Source organism: Myotis myotis, unplaced genomic scaffold (assembly GCF_014108235.1).
Source record: "Myotis myotis isolate mMyoMyo1 unplaced genomic scaffold, mMyoMyo1.p scaffold_m19_p_1, whole genome shotgun sequence".
NCBI lineage: Eukaryota > Metazoa > Chordata > Mammalia > Chiroptera > Vespertilionidae > Myotis > Myotis myotis.
The window spans coordinates 68,773,989-68,792,276 of NW_023416313.1; the positions used below are offsets into that span (position 1 = coordinate 68,773,989).

The 18,288-nt window shown below is 44.0% G+C and overlaps 1 protein-coding gene across 1 annotated transcript in view; it reads left to right on the forward strand.

Moving 5' to 3' along the window:
- LOC118671713 (alcohol dehydrogenase E chain) overlaps positions 1 to 18,288 on the forward strand; it is a 50,814-nt gene that overhangs the window by 20,575 nt on the left and 11,951 nt on the right. Inside the window, exons 3-5 of the mRNA XM_036340411.1 lie at positions 12,726 to 12,796; positions 15,291 to 15,392; positions 17,336 to 17,474. Of these exons, the coding sequence (XP_036196304.1) occupies positions 12,726 to 12,796; positions 15,291 to 15,392; positions 17,336 to 17,474 (312 nt within the window). The remainder of the gene's footprint in view (positions 1 to 12,725; positions 12,797 to 15,290; positions 15,393 to 17,335; positions 17,475 to 18,288) is intronic.

Below are 18,288 nucleotides of genomic sequence, written 5' to 3' on the forward strand. Positions count from 1 at the left end.
GCACCCTGTCACACACAGAGCCGCAGGGCGATCAGGGGGTTGGGGAGCACCCCTTATCAGGCACAGAGCAGGGCTGATCAGGGGGTTGGGGCGCCTTCCCCTGTCACGAACAGAGCAGGGTGGATAGGGAGGTTGTGGCCCCGCCCCCTGTCACACACAGAGCCACAGGGCGATCAGGGGGTTTGGGCGCTGCCCCATGTCATGCTGATCCCGGTGCCGGGAGGCCTCGGGGCTCTGCTGATCCTGGTGCTGGGAGGCATATTACCCTTTTACTATATAGGGTAGAGGCCTGATGCATGGGTGGGGCTGGCTGGTTTGCCCTGAAGGGTGTCCCGGATCAGGGTGGGTGTCCCCACTGGGGTGCCTGGCCAGCCTGGATGAGGGGATGATGGCTGTTTGCAGCTGGTCACACCCCCTTCAGGGTGGGGGTCCCCACTGGGGTGCCTGGCCAGTCTGGGTGAGGGGCTGAGGGCTGTTTTCAGGCTGGGGGTGACTGAAGCTCCCAACCGCTCCTTTTTTTCTTTTTCTTTTCTTTTTATTCTGGGCCAGCTTTAGCTTTGAGGCTTGGCTCCAGCTCTTAGGCCTCTGCTGCTGAAAGTAGGTTTCTGGCCTTTTGCTTACAATGTTGCGATCCTGCTGGCTGAAGCCCGGAGACTAAAGCAGGTTTCTGGGGTTTTGTTTAGCTTTATATTTGGTACATAGTTGCTGAGGGTTGCAGCTCAGAGGCCTGCAGCGGCAGGCGGGGAACGTTGGAGTCCTCCGTCACTGAAGCAAGCAAGCCTCATGTTCATTTTAAGCTGCCTGGCTGCTGGCCGCCATCTTGGCTGGCAGTTAATTTGCATATCGCCCTGATTAGCCAATTGGAAGGGTAGTGGTCGTACGCTAATTACCATGTTTCTCTTTTATTAGATAGGATCATTTTTCTTGAAATATTAATGTTTATTGCGTGGAAATGGCTAATTATTTTGTATCTAAATAAATAAATAAATAAATAAATAAATAAATAAATAGAAAAAATATAAAAGCAGACAAAGTTCATACTCACACTGCCTAGAGCTGAGCCCAGCCGCCACAGCTCCCTCTGGGGGTGAAAGCAAGGCTGGTGCCAGGAGGGCAGAAAGCAGCTGGAGGATAAAAACAACTGTGTGACATGAAAGGGCACGAATGGGGAGAATATATATTCTCTTCAATGCACTGCTTTTGCTGTATTGCACAAATTTCCTAAGTTGTGTTTTCATATTTATGTCTCTCAAAATATTTTTAAATTTCCCTTAAGATTTCTTCTAGGACCCATATGTTATACAGAAGTGTGTTGTTTAATTTCCATTTATTTGGGGATTTTTCCAGTTACCTTTCTTTTATTAATGTACTAGAGGCCTGGTGCATGAAATTTGTGCGGGCGGCGGGGGGTCCTTCAGCCTGACCTGCACCCTCTTGCAATCCGGGACCTCTGGCTCCTAACCACTCACCTGCCTGCCTGCCCTAACCACTCTGCCTGCCTGCCTGATCCCTCTAACTTCCCTCCCCTGCCAGCCTGCTCAACCCCCAACTGCCCTCTCCTGCCGGCCTGGTCACCCCTATTAACATTTTTTTAAAATCTTATCCCCTTCACACACAATTGTATTTGACTTCCTTATTGGCTTCTCCCTCTCACACAATTTTTCTCTCTCCTTTATGTAACACTTTTTCCTACTGACTCATCATTTATAAACTTTTCTTTCCTCGTTATTTTCTACTTCTGTTCCATCATTCTTCTTCTCATCTTTCTCCTACCCTCCCTCCCTTCCCATATTCCTTCTTTCCTTTATCTTTACCCCTGCCCTCCCTCCCCTTTTCCTTCCTTCCCACCTTAATTTTTTTCTTCCTCCCTCAGACCTGTTTTGCTCCCTCCCCCATTTCTTCCTTCTTCCCATTCTCCTTTTAAGCTCTACCAGCTCCCCTTTAAAACGTTTCTTCCCTCCCTCTTTCTCTCTCATTCTACCTTTCCCATACATTCTTCTCTACTTCCACTGTTTTAATATCTATCTACCTGCCTAATCATTCACTACCATTTATCTTTTTTCTTTTCTGACTCCTACTTTTAAAATCTGTCCCCAGTACACAACTATACTTGATTTTCATTATAGCTCCTACAGCTCACTCATACATCCTTCTTTAACTCTGCTGTCTACTGATTCCTTTATAAAGTTCTTCCCTCCCTCCTTCCCTCCTTCCCCATCCTCCCCACTCTTCCCTCACTCTTTTACTCTTTTTACAGGCTAATTAAAAATCCTATGCTTTTGGTCCTGTCTTAGTACTGACTTCTTTCCTCTCTGGGATCTGTAGGCACCTCTGTTTGGCTTTGAGGGGCCGAGTGATGACACAGCTGTGTCTTGCCTACCATGGCCCGTGCCTCCCCCCTCCGAGTTGGGGGAGGGTCCCGCCAGGCCAGGGCCAGCATCCATCGGGGTGGGGGGGGGGACCGCTGCGTTATGTGTGCACACGTGTGCATTCGTGCACGTGTGAGGCTTTTCTCCTGTTGCATGCCGAAGGGGGCAGGATGCAGAGGCCTTTCCCGTCCCCTGGCGTGCCCGCTCCCATGCCTTGAGCAGCTCTCGGTCCCCTCCCGTCCTAAATTCACAGGCGATGGGTGTGCTTGCACAGGCACGGTAGGGGCCCAGGTTGTCCTCGGGGGGCATTCTGCCCAGGATGTGAGCCCCAACCCAGGTCAGACTGGATGGCTAGAGAAAGCCGCAGTGGCTTCCCTATGGTGTGAGGGTCACCTGTGGTCTCCATGGTGGTGGAGCTGGAGGAGGCTTTGAGGTTGTGCGCTTGGGAGGATAGACCGGCTTCCTGGGCATCGTGGGGCCTCCCTGTGTGTCTGTGGTGGTGGGATCCCCTCATTGTTTACCTGGTGGCCCGCCCAGGTCTGGTGCCTTACCTCAATGTCCACTTTCTGTCATCACGCCTGAGCCCTTCCTTCATGTTGGGTCCGCACTCTCTCAATTTGTGTGCCCAACCCCTCCCAGAGGTCACAGCAATGCTCGCACCCCTCTGTTGGTGTCTGCTAACCACGCCCAGGGAACCGGCCTTTTGCTTGCGGGTGTCGCCCCTCGGCCCGCCCCCCCTCCCACCTCAGGGGTGGCATTGGTGGCATTCCGCGGAGGTGGTGTCATGAGGGTGTTTGTCAGGTGCATGCACCCAGGAGAAAAAGAGGATTCCAGCATGGGGTGGGGGACGCAGCCTCACTTCCCCAGCTCGGCACCAGGGGCAGGGAAGCGAGCCTCACGCAAGTCCCCCTGTTGCACGCGTAGCCTGTTGAATGGTCATTACTGTAATGCTGTAACAGACAATTTGCATATTACCTCTTTATTATATAGATAGTTTAATTCCACTGTGATCTGAGATCAGATGCTATATGTTTTCTATTTTTTAAAAATTTGTTAAATTGTGTTTTATGGCTGAGAATGTGATCCACCTTGGTGAAAGTTCCATGTCAGCTTGAAAAGAATGTGTTCTGCTGCTGTTAGATGAAATAGTCCATAAATGTCATATATACAGTTAATTGATAGTATTGTTTAGTTCAACTGTGTCTTCACTGATCTTCTGTGCCGGGGTCCAGCCCCAGCAGGTCCAGGGGTTCCCCAAAGGTGTGGACGGAGTCGGCGAAGAAGGAATGACACGGAGACAGTGTTCAGTTGATCAGCAGCCTAGCCAGGATCTCCAGCCAGGATCTCCAGCCAAGTTCTGGTCTGGATCTCCAGGGAGGTTCTGCTTAGGATCTCCTGCCAGGGTCTGTGTCCATGTTCTCTTGCTAGGTTCTCCAGGTTCTCCAGCCAGGTTCTGTAGCCATGTTCCCTCGCTAGGTTCTCTAGCCAGGTTCTGCCCAGGTTCTCCAGCCAGGTCAGGTTCTCTTGCCAATTTCTGTAGTCAGGTTCAGTCCAGGATCTTTTGCCATGTTCTCTCAATCTAAGTTCTGTGTTCTAAGTTCTGTGTCTTGCTGTCTTGTTACATCTGTATTTATACCAGTTGATTCAATCCTATCAATCTCTATTACAAAGGTTAGGGCGTTTCTTATCTCCATTCCAGGGAGTAAAGATTATGTAGCTTAAGCATGATTGTTCATAGTTAAAGTGATTAATTACCCGCCTGGCACTTAGTTGAGGGGTTTTATTCCCTCCCTAACTTCAGGGGAAAACCCCTACCTGGGGAAACAACCTTTCTCAGAGTGGAGACCTTGGTTAAAACACATAGTGCCAAGAAGGTGAGCAAACATATTAAGAACAGTATGCCATATATGCCAGGTCCTTTGAAACAGCAAGCATGGACCGGCTCCCGGCACTTCTGCCTAATGGAATTGTTCTTTTCTGCTAGAAAGATGTTGACATCTCCAGCTATAATAATGGGTTCATTGATTTCTCCTTGTAGTTCTATCGGTTTTTGCTTCAGCAGTTTAATGATCTTTTTATACGCACATTATATGTTTAGGATTATTATGTCTTCTTGTCTTTTAACCTTTGTACTAGCTTTTGTGTTGGTCAATCTATTGCTTTTATTATATGTTTGCCTTTGTCAGTGAGAAATATTTTCTTTCCTCTATTTTCTTAGTCATTTAAAAAAAAGTTTTCTTCTTAAAGAGGTCTCCTAAATATCTATATATACTAGGGGCCCGGTGCACGAAATTCATGCACTGGGTGTGTGTGTGTGTGGGGGGGAGTGTCCCTCAGCCCAGCCTGCCCCCTCTCACATACTGGGAGCCCTCAGGCGTTGACCCCCATCACCCTCCAATCGCAGGATCGGCCCCTTGCCCAGGCCTGACGCCTCTGACAGAGGTGTCAGGCCTGGGCAGGGGACCCTCATTTCCCCCCATCACTGGTTCTGCCCCCAGCCCAGGCCTGATGCCTCTGGCCCAGGCATCAGGCCTGGGCAGGGGACCCCAAGACCCCTCCAATTGCTGGCTCTGCCCCTTGCCCAGGCCTGATGCCTCGGCCAGAGGCGTAGACCCCCATCACCCTCCGATCGCCTGATTGGCCCCTTGCCCAGGCCTGACGCCTCTGCCAGAGGTGTCAGGCTTGGACAGGGGACCCCCATCTCCCCCCGATCACTGGCTCTGACCCCCGCCCAAGCCTGACGCCTCTGACCCAGGCTTCAGGCCTGGGCAAGGGGACCATCATATCCCTTCAATCCCCGGCTCCGCCTCCCCACCCAGGCCTGATGCCTCTGGCCCAGGCATCAGGCCTGGGTAGGGGACCCCCAGCCCCCCACCCAGGCCTGATGCCTCGGCCAGAGGAGTTGACCCTCATCACCCTCCGATCACCAATCACCGGATCAGCCCCTTGACCAGGCCTGAGGCCTCAGGCCTCCGGCAGAGGTGTCAGGCCTGGGCAGGGGATCCCCAGCTCCCCGCGGTTGCAGGCTCCGCCCCTGCCCAGGCCGAACGCCTCTGGCCAAGGCATTAGGCCTGGGCAGGGGACTCCCAGCTCCCCGCGATCTCTCGCTCTGCCCCTGCCCAGGCCTAACACCTCTGGCCGAAGCATTAGGCCTGGGCAGGGGACCCCCAGCTCCCCGCGGTTGCAGGCTCCGCCCCTGCCCAGGCCTAACGCCTCTGGCCTAGGCATCCGGCCCGGGCAGCGGGGACCCGCAGCTGCAGCGGCCCCGCGATCGTGGGCTCCACTTTAGGCCCAGGCAAGGGCCCCCTAGCTCCCGGGGCTGCCAGCTTCAACCGTGCCCAGCTTCCATCACTGGCTCCACCCCTACTTCCTGCTATCACTGGCCAGGGCGGCAAAGGCGCCTGATTCTCTGATCATGGCTGGGGGGCAGGGCAAAGGCGGCCCCAGGGCCGCCTTTGCCCTGCCCCCCACCTCTTAGCTCCCCCCTGGGTTTCCGATCATTGTCAGTGGCAGGGGACTTCTTCCTGCTTTCCCTTTCACCTCCCTGCATTGTGCCTGCAATATGCAAATTAGCCGCCATATTTGTTGGCAGTTAACTGCCATCTTAGTTGGCAGTTAATTTGCATATAGCCCTGATTAGCCAATGAAAAGGGTAGTGCCGTACGCCAATTACCATTTTTCTCTTTTATTAGTGTAGATAAATAGCTAAGAGACTGGCCCTTAGGTATGACATGCACTGACCACCAGGGGGCAGATGTTCAATGCAGGAGCTGCTGAGCAACAGGAACTTTGCAGAGTGCCCTCTCGCACTAAGGGACCCCTTGGGGGATGTTGGACTGCCGGTTTAGGCCTGATCCCTGCAGGCCAGGCCGAGGGACCCAACCTGCCGGATGGATCCCGCTCACTCTGCAGATGCCCTTCGAGCCCCAGTGCTGCTCCAGGTGAGGCCGGCTGGGGAGGGACTGCGGGAGGTTGGCTCCAGGGTGTGTCCGTCCTGTCTTGCCCAGTCCTGCCCCACCTGCCACCTTCTAATTACTTTCCTTTCAGTGTGCATGAATCTGTCCACCAGGCCTCTACTTTCTTATAATAATATTGGTTTGATAGTGGTGAACTCCTTCAGCCTTTTCTTGCCTGTGAAACATTTCATCTCTCCTTTAATTCTAAATGATAGCTTTCCTGGGTAGAGTAATTTTAGTTGTAGGTCCTTGCTTTCCTTTTTTCCCCAAATTACGGTTTGTATCCAATATTATTTTTCTTTCATGTGTGCCAATCTCTTTTTGCCTGCAAAGTTTCTCTTCAGAAATCAGTTGATAGTCTTATAGGAGCTACCTTCTATATAACTCCTTTTCTCTTGCTGCTTTTAAGATTAACCTTTGGCATTTTTGTGTTGTTTTTATCTTCCCTATATACTCCACCAACCCCCATAATTTTCCCTCCAGCAATCAACACAGTATTGTCCATGTCCATGAGGATTTTTGTTTTTGTTTTTGTTTTTGCTGATGTGTGTTTTGGTGTGGGTCTCTGATTTCATCTTATTTGGGACTCTGCACTTTCTGGACTTTTATGTCTATTTTCTTTGCCAGATTAGGGAACTTTTTAGTAATTATATCTTCAAATCTTTTGCTCACTCTCTCTTTTCTTTCTAGTACTCCTATGATGCAAATGTTGTTAAACTTCATGTTGTCCCAGAGATCCCTTAATCTATCCTCATATTTTTTTTTCTTTTTGCTACTCTGCTTGGGTGTTTTCTGCTACCTGTCTTCCAAATTACTGATTCTATTATCTGCTTTATCCGTTTTGCTATTGATTCCCTCTAATGTATTCTTCATCTCAGTTCTTGTATTTTTCATTTCTGACTGGTTCTTTTTTATGGTTTCTATCTCCCTTTTTTTGTGTGTGTTTTTTTATGTTAATTCTTTTTTTTAATATGTTTTTATTGATTTCAGAGAGAGAAAAAGGAGAGGGAGAGAGAGATGGAAATATGATGAGAGGGAATCAACTGGCTGCCTCCTGCACACCCCTACTAGAGAGTGAGCCCAAAACCTGGGCATGTGCCATGACTGGCAAACAAACTATGACCTCCTGGCTCATAGGTCCATGCTCAACCAATGAGGCACACTGGCCGGGCTCTATCTCCTTTTTTATGTTTCTTATCTCTTTGTTGAAGTTCTCACTGACATCATCTATTCTTCTCCTAAACTTATCATCTAGTCTCACTCCTAAACCAGTGTTTTGAACTCTTAATCTGGTCTTGCCTCCATTGCATTTAGTTTTATTTCTGGAGCTTTATCCTGTTCTTTCATCCGGGACATGTGTCTTTGTGTCCTCATTTTGGCTACCTCCATGTGTTTGCTTTTATGTATTAGGTAGATCTACTACATCTCTAGTCATGGCACCTTATATGGAATGTATCCTGTGAGGTTGAGTGGCACAGTCTCCCTGTTCAGCTGAGCCAGGTGTTCCAGGGTGCCCCTTGTGTGACTGTGTGTACTCTCTTCTTGTAGTTGAGCCTCGATTGATATTGGCACATTAGTTGGTGGGATTGACTCTTGGGCTGACTGGTTGTGAGGACTGGCCATGACTACAGTGGACAAGCTGTTATGTGGGGACTGACCCCACAGAGTGGAATTCACTTTGGTGGGGATGTGGTGCCTGCCAAGTCCACCCTTTGGGTATGTTATTAGCAGCATTAATTGGGTGGTGCTCTGGTGTGGTCTGAAGCTGGCCACCAGGTGTGTTGGTTCTGGGGATTCTTGAGAGAGGCTCTGGTTCAGGCAAAGATAAGCTGCTGCCTTTGTCTGACCTAGGACTGCATGATAGGAACTACAAAGTGATCTGTGGTTGGTAGTTGCCTGTGCTGGACCTAGGGACAACTGGAAATGTTATGCTGTGAACTATGGCCAGCTGCCACAAGTGCTGAACTTTGGACCACTTAGCAAGAAGTACAGGGCATCTGAAGGCATTTTTGGATTTGTGGACCTTTGAGAAACAAAGAAAGCCCATAGCATGGACCAAGGCCAGCTGCTTGTGTGGATTATCATCTGAAATAGGTTTTGGGCCAGGCGTGTGAATTAGATGATACTGGCTCTCAGAGCATCACCAGGGTGGGGTAAGAGCAGTGTTAGCCAAGTTGATGAAGACTCAGATTTGGCACCTGCCTGCAGACTATGGGGGTAAAGGGGTCAACAAAGGAACTATGGCATCTGCCAGCACTTTAGTCTCTAAGATTGCTGCCCCTCCAGCCCTCACCAGAAAATCAGTTTCTCCCCATATGTCCCTGAGACTCTTTGAGTTGCTGTCCCTTCTCTGGAGCTTAGAGTAAGTGTTGTGAGCAAGTGAGGCTTTGATGGGCCCTTTAAGAGAATGCCTGGATTTACAGCAGCCCTCCATCTCACCAAGAGTGAGTCCCTGCTGATTTTCACAGCCAGCGGCAGTGGGGATTTCTCTTCTCAGCACAGGAGCTGCAGGTTTTGGAGCTGAAACTCCACACTCTTCAGTGGGGATCTCAGCGGCCAACGTGTTCCTCCCTATTCTTAACCACCACATGTGGATGTGTGACCAGTCTGTTCCACATTTCTGCCCACTCAGAATATTTTAAGGTTACCTAAAAATCTGTTGATGTGTGAATATCCAAAACTGTAGGCAATTTTTATAATAATTTATTTAAGTCAAACAGGATATACCTGGAAGTAAGATCTCAACAGACTGAGAAAAATGCTTCTGAAAAATGGCAGTTTGCAGCTTCCTTTATGCATTTGGAATTAAGAGAATGTAAGGCTCAGCCTGTGTGGCTCAGTGGCTGAGCATCGACCCATGAAGCAGGAGGTCACATGCCCACATTGTGGGCTTGATCCCCAGTGGCGGTTGTGGGGGGTTGTGCAGGAGGCAACCGATCAATTATTCTCTGTCATCATTGATGCTTCTCTCTCTCTTTCTCTTTGTCTCTCTTCCTTCCTGTCTGAATCAATAAAAACAATTTTTTTAAAAAGAGAAGAAATCGTAAGGAACATCACATTCAGCAAGGAATGGACTGAAGGACAAGACAGTAAATAAGATTCTATGTTCTCTTGCGGGTGTGACACTTTAGAAAGAGGTGCCTTAAAAGACGCATTTCAAAGGAGTGTTAACTCAGATGCACTGAAACAATGGACAAGGCTTGCTTAAGGCAAAGATAGTTCTTTTTTTAAAAAAATATATTTTATTGATTTTTTTACAGAGAGGAAGGGCGAGAGATAGAGAGTTAGAAACATCGATGAGAGAGAAACATCGATCAGCTGCCTCCTGCACATCTCCTACTGGAGATGTGCCCGCAACCCAGGTACATGCCCTTGACCGGAATCGAACCTGGGACCTTTCAGTCCGCAAGCTGACGCTCTATCCACTGAGCCAAACCGGTTTTGGCAGATAGTTCTTTTTTAAAAAAATATATATTTTATTGATTTTTTTACAGAGAGGAAGGGAGAGGGATAGAGAGTTAGAAACATTGATGAGAGAGGAACATCGATCAGCTGCCTCTTGCACACCCCCTACTGGGGATGTGCCTGCAACCAACATACATGCCCTTGACCTGAATTGAACCTGGGACCCTTCAGTCCGTTGTCCGATGCTCTATCCAATGAGCCAAACCAGCTAGGGCAAAGATAGTTCTTTTACTAAAGGAGTTATATGCCTGGGCATAACTCTGCACCACCACCTGCCCAGATATGAATTTCTCATCAGATCAGCCTGTGAGAACCACTTTTCTGTCCATTCATCCTTCCCTGGTACATATTTCTATATTACTAACACAGTGGAGTTCATGTCATTTGCATTACTTTACAATCATTATACAATATTTTTATTTCTGCAGCATCACAAAAATGATCATTTGCATACCTCTTCATCAAGCTGACCCATATATTTCACTTAAGCATTCAGATTATTTTAGTTTGGTGCTCAGAAAAAACAACAACTGCCAAGAACAATTTATGGTGTTGGTTTTGGGTAGATCAAACATATTGACTTAGCAGCTTAAATGTTTGGCTACTATTAACCTCTCTCCTTACCCCGCCTCAACCCCATGATATCCAAAAGCTATTAGATTATTTATGCACCCATGAGAAGAGTTACATCTTTTTTGTTTTCCAAGTATCTTTTAAGTAAATATTAGCCACATTGCTTTGCCATGACATTTGGCCTATAAAACAAGAAATTTGGAATGGATAATTTTGGAGTTCCTTGCCAGGAGTGTTCTTTCTGACACTTCTAAAATGGTGGGGGCTTTTTGGATAGATAGCAGAATGTCTTACTCCAACTCTGTTATGCTTTGCTTTATATTTGTAGAGTAGTGGAAAATATATGGGTTTAGACAGATCTGGTTAAGGATTCTGCCACTGTCACTTATCAGCTTCGTGATACCATTGGAAATTGTGGAGCTCTCTACAGCTGCACGATCTCAACTGTCTGGTTTTAATTGATTGTTTCATGGCTGGACACCTGAACCAGGTTGGACACCTGCTATAGATTGAGTGTTGTGTCCTCCCCAAATTCATATGTTGAAACCTAATCCCTAATGTCATGGTATTTGGAGGTGGAGCCTTTGGGAGGCGATTAGATCACAGGCTGGAGCCCTCATAACTTGGAGTAATAATGCCTTTATACAAAGAGACTCCAGAGAACTCCCTTGCCCTTCCTACCATGTGACAACACAGAGGATGGTTGTCCATACACCAAGAGTTGGGCTCTCACGAGACACCAAATCCATCTTTACCTAGATGTTAGACTTCCCAGCCTTCAAAACTACCAGAAATAAATTGTTGTTTAAACTAGTTTGCTGTTAAACGGATCTTTTTAACAGCAGCCTAAATGGACTAACATAAATTGAATTCAAATTATTCCTAATACTTATCCCACCATCACTCTATAAACTCATGTTAAGTCCAATGAATCTTTCTAAATTGATTGGGGTATATGAGCTCCTTGATGCCTCCCAGAAACTCTGAAAAGTGGTCAGACTCCCTTTCTTCATCCTGCTCTGCACAAGTGAAGGTAAGCAGCAGGGAGAACAAGGTGGTGACCATTCTGTACAAGCAGTGTTTTCTCTTCTGGGTGGATGTAGTGTAGCCCAATATGACCAACTACACTTACATAAGTAAAGTTGAAAACAGATAATAGTGTCATTCCCTTGACAATTTTAGAGAAATGTACCCTTTATGCTAATGCATACATGTTGACAGTTTATATCTAATTAAGTAGTTGAATGCAGTATGCTCCCCAAGTGTTGGTAGAAGACTTGAGATTTATTAAAAATAAAACTCATATTCTTTCTCTTATTCATGGCACTAACCAAAGGATAATAGAATTGCACAAGGGTGAGTGTTTTTCTTTTTTGACTCTGCGAAAAAGATCATTATTTAGTTTTTAATAGAATGTTCTCTCTACAAAGCCTCCTTTGAGACCTTCAGTCAGATGCCCTCCTTTAAAATAGCACAACCCGATGGTCTGACTTGTTTGCCTGTGTCTTTTTTGCCATAGATTGTGAGTTTCTTTTATGGGTAATCATTGTAGCTAATATTTATTGAAGATTGTCCTATCTGCCAGGTTTCCTGGTAAGTGTTTTAAAGGGATTGTCTCATTTGTTTAACAAACAATGCTTTGAGATGGTACTATTATTCTATTATTTTACAAATAAGGGCAAATTCACGCAGCTGGTAAAGATAGGGTCTGCCTGGAATCCAAGGCCATGTCATAAGCATGACCCTGTACTGCCTCTGGGCAAAGGTAGAGGCCATCTCTTATCCCTCCTTGCCCCCCACTCCAGTGCACTCAACTGAATGCCTGGAACAGGGAGGTGCTCAGTCAGTGCTGCTAGGTATTGAGTAGAGCAGAAATGCCAGGGTCATGAGCACCCTTTCTGTAAATGACTGGTGTCTGACCTCTCTGCTATGAAGAGGAGGAGGGTGCTGGGGCAAACACATTCCTCTGGCTTGTACTTCTCTCTGTCCTATGTCATTTGTGCTGCTTCCTTACTGCTCCTTCTTTCTAACTGCAGCATGAGGATTAGAAGTTGCAGCTTAGTGCACACAAATGGGAAATAGAGCACTGGGAGAGAATATAAGTGGAATCCAGAAAAAAAGTGGGAGAGAGATTAAATTTACGTGGAAACAAATATTTAACTAAAGAAATCAAGCTGTGACCTGTAATTGGCATATTACAAAGTCCAGGTCTGAGGGCTGGCCCATTTCTCTCTGATTTGATCTAGTTTGAGAATAAACTTGTGGGTGTGGCTTAAAGACAGCAGATCACATGCGTGGAACTGGATGTTGCTCAAGCAAATAAAATATCTGTGCAACATATCTGTTTCATGTAATCGAGCAGGAGAAGGTCTGCCAGAACCCATCTGCCTCCTGGCCTGCAGAAAGAACAGAAACATGAGCACAGCAGGAAAAGTAAGCATTTTTTTTTAACTTTTTAAAATATATTCTCATATAATTCACAGAGAGAAATAATATTTAATGAATAATATAAAATTTATATCTAAATTAAAAGCCATATAAACTGAAACATAAAATAAAATATATGCTTTATTATGCAATGTATATTGAACCAGAATTTAAATGGATTGTTGCTAAAATATCTTTAAAAGAATATATAGCTTCTGTACCTATTAAAGTCTTTATTTTGTATATTAAGTAAATGGGCAGTAGTTACAGGCAATCATGCATAACTTGAAAAGCTGATGTTAGAAATATTTTTAATCAATAATTTAACTTTGTATTAAGAAGCCATAACTTACACGTTACTGTTTTGTAATCATATTTTTGTTTTTATGAACACAGGAGGAAAGTTAAGTCTGACATAAGTTTTATTGATCTCAAAGTATTAGAATCATCAAGGATAAGCAAGCCAACATCAACATGCAAATTCTAATTTTAAAGGGTCCTATGATGGCTCAATGCAGGAAATTTCCACAGAAATCTTAAAGAAAAATATTTTCTCCATACAAAAGTCAACATGATTTTATCAAAAGTTAATACTGATATAGTTTGAATCACTTATTAGTAGTAGGAACAGGGATATCTGGTTCTACGTCTCCCATAGATCTTTTTCCCTCTTCAATGTGCTTACAAGTGCAGAAAAATGCACTTGATTATATTGAATGTGACCATTCAGTATAATCAATTCACATTGTTTAACTGCTCAGTCCCAAAAAGTGTCCGGTACTTTCACTGTATTAGGAGTGGAACACACACTCTAATATTTTGCTATGATAACACAACTGAAAGTTTCTGAGATTCCTACACACCCTGTGTTATACAAAAGGCCTATATATCAATATGATTTGTTGGAAATCTCAAGGGAGCCAATTGTCAGTTTTTTCATTTCAGCCCTCTTTATTTTCATTTGTTGCTGATTAGCCATTATGATGGCGAATTACATTCCAAATGAAGAAAAGTTAGGAAAAATTAAAAATAAATTTGTCAAAACTCAGCTTGCAAGAAATAGTGAGTTCAGAGAGCAAATGGGTAAACCGAATGTATTTATGAAAACAGTAAATGCTAAGCAATCGGTTCTTCCCCCTCTGGGGCAACATCCATAGCTTTCAGCTTTGTGGTAACACTTCACCTGTTTATTCTTCCTGCATTATATTTTTCTCAAATGCAAAACAGCAATCATAATAACACCTACTTCATAAGATAGGTGTGAGAATGTAATAAATTAATACTCCTTAGCACTTAGGATAGGGCCTGGTACATAGAAATACTTCAATAAATGTTAGTAACTGCTACTGATGTTGTTGTTATTTAAACTTTGGTTAATCTACCATAGGTTGTTGAAAAGATAAAGTTGGATTGATCTTAATTGCATGGAGAGCAAACTTTGTGACTTTGCAAAAATTACTCAGTCAGATACTGAGTCAGTTGAGCCTCAACTTTGCCATCTGAAAATAGACCAATAACTTAACAATACTGCCCTGTAGGCTTTAAAGATCAGTATGTAACTCATTCAGCATTGGCCACAATGTGCCTGCCCATTAAATGAACACTTGATAATCAGAAGCTATGTACTATTAGTGTATTATTTCTAAGTACTCTCATATTTATTGTGATATTGATCATGACAAACACTTGGAAAAGTGGGAGAATTTGACATATAAATAATGAAAATTAATTTGCAAAAGCATACATTTCAATTGATCTTTCAAAATATATATGTGTGTGTATGTCGGTAAGAGTATGTGTGTGTATGTGTGTGTGTGTGTGTGTGTGTGTGTGTGTGTGTGTGTGTACAGCTGTAACCTCTGTGATTTTTGGCTCACATCTAACACATAAATTAGAAAAGAAAACCGAGCTGCCAAAGTTCACTTTCAAATGAGTCATGCAAACTAATAGCACACTGAAGTAGTAAGGATAGAAATCGGAGGAGGAGGACAGGCAAGGAGAAAGAGAAGTCACCTATGCAGGGAGGCAAGTATGCACTGGAATCATAAAGTCTGGTTGTTTGGGGCTTAAGCAGAGACTTGAGCAAGAGAGTAATAGATTTTATGTGACCAGACAGTGATCCTATCAGTGAAATATTTGTGATTTAAAACTTCATTGCAAGGCAACAGTTGTGGGCAAACAACCAATTTCAGGACTGCATTAAGAAATATCACAAATAAACAACCCTTGGAAAAAGAAACAACATAAGGATGACCTAAAAGAACATATTCCATTTTATCTCAATGCCTCATTATAGTTAGTTCTATTTCTATTTTCTTATGTTATTACTTTACACTTTTTAAAAAGGTATTTCCATTCTTTTTGCAAATCAGAAGTTGTCCTTTTCTATATAACATTTATCAGACAGGGGGCTAGATGTTGCACATAAAAAGATGAAAGTCACAATCCCTGACTTCAAGAGTGGGTAAGCACTTGTGTCATCTTTCTGTTCAATTTCCAGGTAATAAAATGCAAAGCAGCTGTGCTATGGGAGATAAAGAAACCCTTTTCCATTGAGGAGGTGGAGGTAGCACCCCCTAAGGCTCATGAAGTCCGTATAAAGGTGAAACACTTTTTTCACTTCTTTTAAATTTTAGGTATAAGAAAATTCAGAGAATAGTACAAATGGAAATAACACAAAGTTTATTAAGAAGCACTTATTTTTAATCCTCATGAGAGGATATGTTTGTTTGTTCATTGATTTGAGAGAGAGGAAAAGGGGGGGAGAGGGAGAGAGAGAGAGAGAGAGAGAGAGAGAGAGAGAGAGAGAGAGATCTCAATCAGTTGCCTTGCCTCCTGTACATGCCTCAACCAGGGATAGAACCAGGAGACCTAGGTAAGTGCCCTAGGTAATCCAAACAGTGGAATTACATTTCTTGTCAAGGAAAGATAAAAATACAAATTGCTAAACTTTTAAAAATAGAACAGACAGTATGTATAGTATAATCCTAATGTCAACCTCAATAAAGAGGTAAACCAAGTCAAGTTCAAAATGGTCAAAAAGATGAATTTATTCAAGAATAAAAGAGTAGTTGCTATTTGAAACATGCAAATTGTAGCAGTCCTTGGAGGATTGGGGCTAGGCTGTACTTATGGGCAGGCAATTTAAAGAGGGGAGAATTTAGTTATAGTCTGTTAAAATGTGTGTGTGTGTGTGTGTGTGTGTATATATATATATATATATATATATATATATATATATATATATATATAAAGGTATTTTTATTATTATATAACTAGAGGCCCAGTGCATGAGATTCATGCACAGGGAGTGGTCCCTCAGCCCGACCTGCACCCTCTCCAATCCGGGAGCACTCAGGGGATGTCCTACTGACAGCTTGGGCCCGCTCCCCATGGTTCTCTGCTCTCTTCAGGGCCTGCCTGCTCCACACCATGGCGAAGAGCAAGCAGGACCTGCTGGGTGCTGCCTGAGGGCCACGCTTGCCTGCTCGTGGGTCGCTGCGGCGAATGCCTGCTGGGCTCACATTCCCGGGGTGATGCTGGCAGTGTCCTGCCCCAGCCGCTATGGGCCCCACCATGGGCACCACCATCCTTGTTGCAGAGTGATGGTGAATTTGCATGTTACTCTTTTATTAGATAGGATACTATTTTTTTGTCTCATTTAATTAGTTTGGGCCTTGAATTTTTCTTAATCTGATTATAATATTGCAGCCATGTGTTCTTTTTTTTTATTTCATTAAACACTTTTTTTCATCTTTGAAACAAAAACAAATGGACGCAAGTGTTGAAAATTTTCCGTGGAGAAAAAAAACAATCCAGTCATACAAACAAAGCTCAATTCAGCTTATTTTGTGAGATGAATCCTACCAGAGTCATTTTAGTTCAAAATTTCCCAAAGGTTGATATGAGGTAACTCCTGACCAACTTTTTATCATATAGGAAAATTCCAATATTATCAGTTTTCTGTAAATCTGGCATTTACAGAAAATTGATTTCTCAGTTCTTGTGTTTTGCTTTCCTGATGGCAAATACATGAGATTTCTGTCTTTATATCCCTCAGTTCCATTTTAGATTAAAATTCTTTCACAAGAATAAAATAAAAAAGAATTGATATATTTATACAGGAAAAAGTGCAAAAGAAAATATATATATATATATACAAACATATATATAATAATCAAGATTTCAAAATCAATTAGCATTACATGGTGGAACTTAACTGACTTAATTTTCTTGGTGCTAATCTGTAGTTTCTACTTCTATAAAAAAGAATGCATTCTTGTTTATTACATAAGACTTAAATATTTGAAAAATAATTATTTCATAGATTACTCTGGTTTGCCTAAGGCAAGGGAGGAAAGTATAGGAGGGTTTTAATCTGAGTCATCTTGAGAAGCAGGATCTTGTGTATTTGGTTAGAGTAGAGATTATTAGAAAAAATCCTTGAAAACTCTTCAAAAGCCCAACTTCAGGAAATTGGGCATGTGAAGTCCATCTGCGGGCCACAATTTTTCTGGACCTAATTATCTTCCCTTTACCTTGTAGATGGTGGCCACAGGAGTCTGTCGGTCAGATGACCACGTGGTTAGTGGAAACATAGTCACACCTCTTCCTGTGATCGCAGGCCATGAGGCAGCTGGCATTGTGGAGAGCATTGGAGAAGGGGTGACTACAGTAAAGCCAGGTATAGGACTCTTACTGGGAGAAGGTACTGTTCAGGACCCCAAGATCACCCAGCCTGGGTGATGAAACTGAAGCAATGAGAGATGTAAGACCTTGCCGAGGGCAGCAGCACAACTAGGGCTTGAACAGAGGTCTCCTTCTTTCCTGCCCCCTTCCTGTCTCAGACATGTATGCTTTCATGCACTCCTGTGTTCTCTCCTTCAGCAGGAATTTGTTGAGCGCCTGCTATCTGTCAGGCACCAGGTTAGATCCTGGGATACATGAGGATCAAAAGGGACCCACTCCCTGAGGTCATAATCAAATAACTTCCATTTCAGTGTCGCTGAGCACTGTTTTCTCTCAGGTCCAAAAAAAAAAAAACTACAAATGGGACACAGGAAAAACATCTAAGTCTGTGTCCTGAGCCTATAGGTCAGCGCATGGGAACTGTTCAGTGCTGACTTCCCAGGATGGGGACCCTGATGAAGCATAGTGAGTCCTCCTTTGGAAAACTGCTGTTGAAATGCTGTTTGAACTACTATGTTATTCTTAGACAGTCTCTTATTCTGTAGGTCAACTCTGTCATTTTTAGATAGTCCTTTATTCTGTAAAATAATTGTTTTAGTTTGAATAGTAGAAAAAGATAAAAAAAACCCCACAACTTAGCTGTCTGACCTTGCAAGCTAGCCATCTGACTTAACAGGCTAATACCGATACTGATAATAATTCCCATATTCTTATGCCAAGTGTTAGTTCATTATGTATTCAAGGTTACAAACTGTTTGTAACAATGACCTACACAGAGCTTTTTGTGAAATCTGTAGACAAAGGGCTCA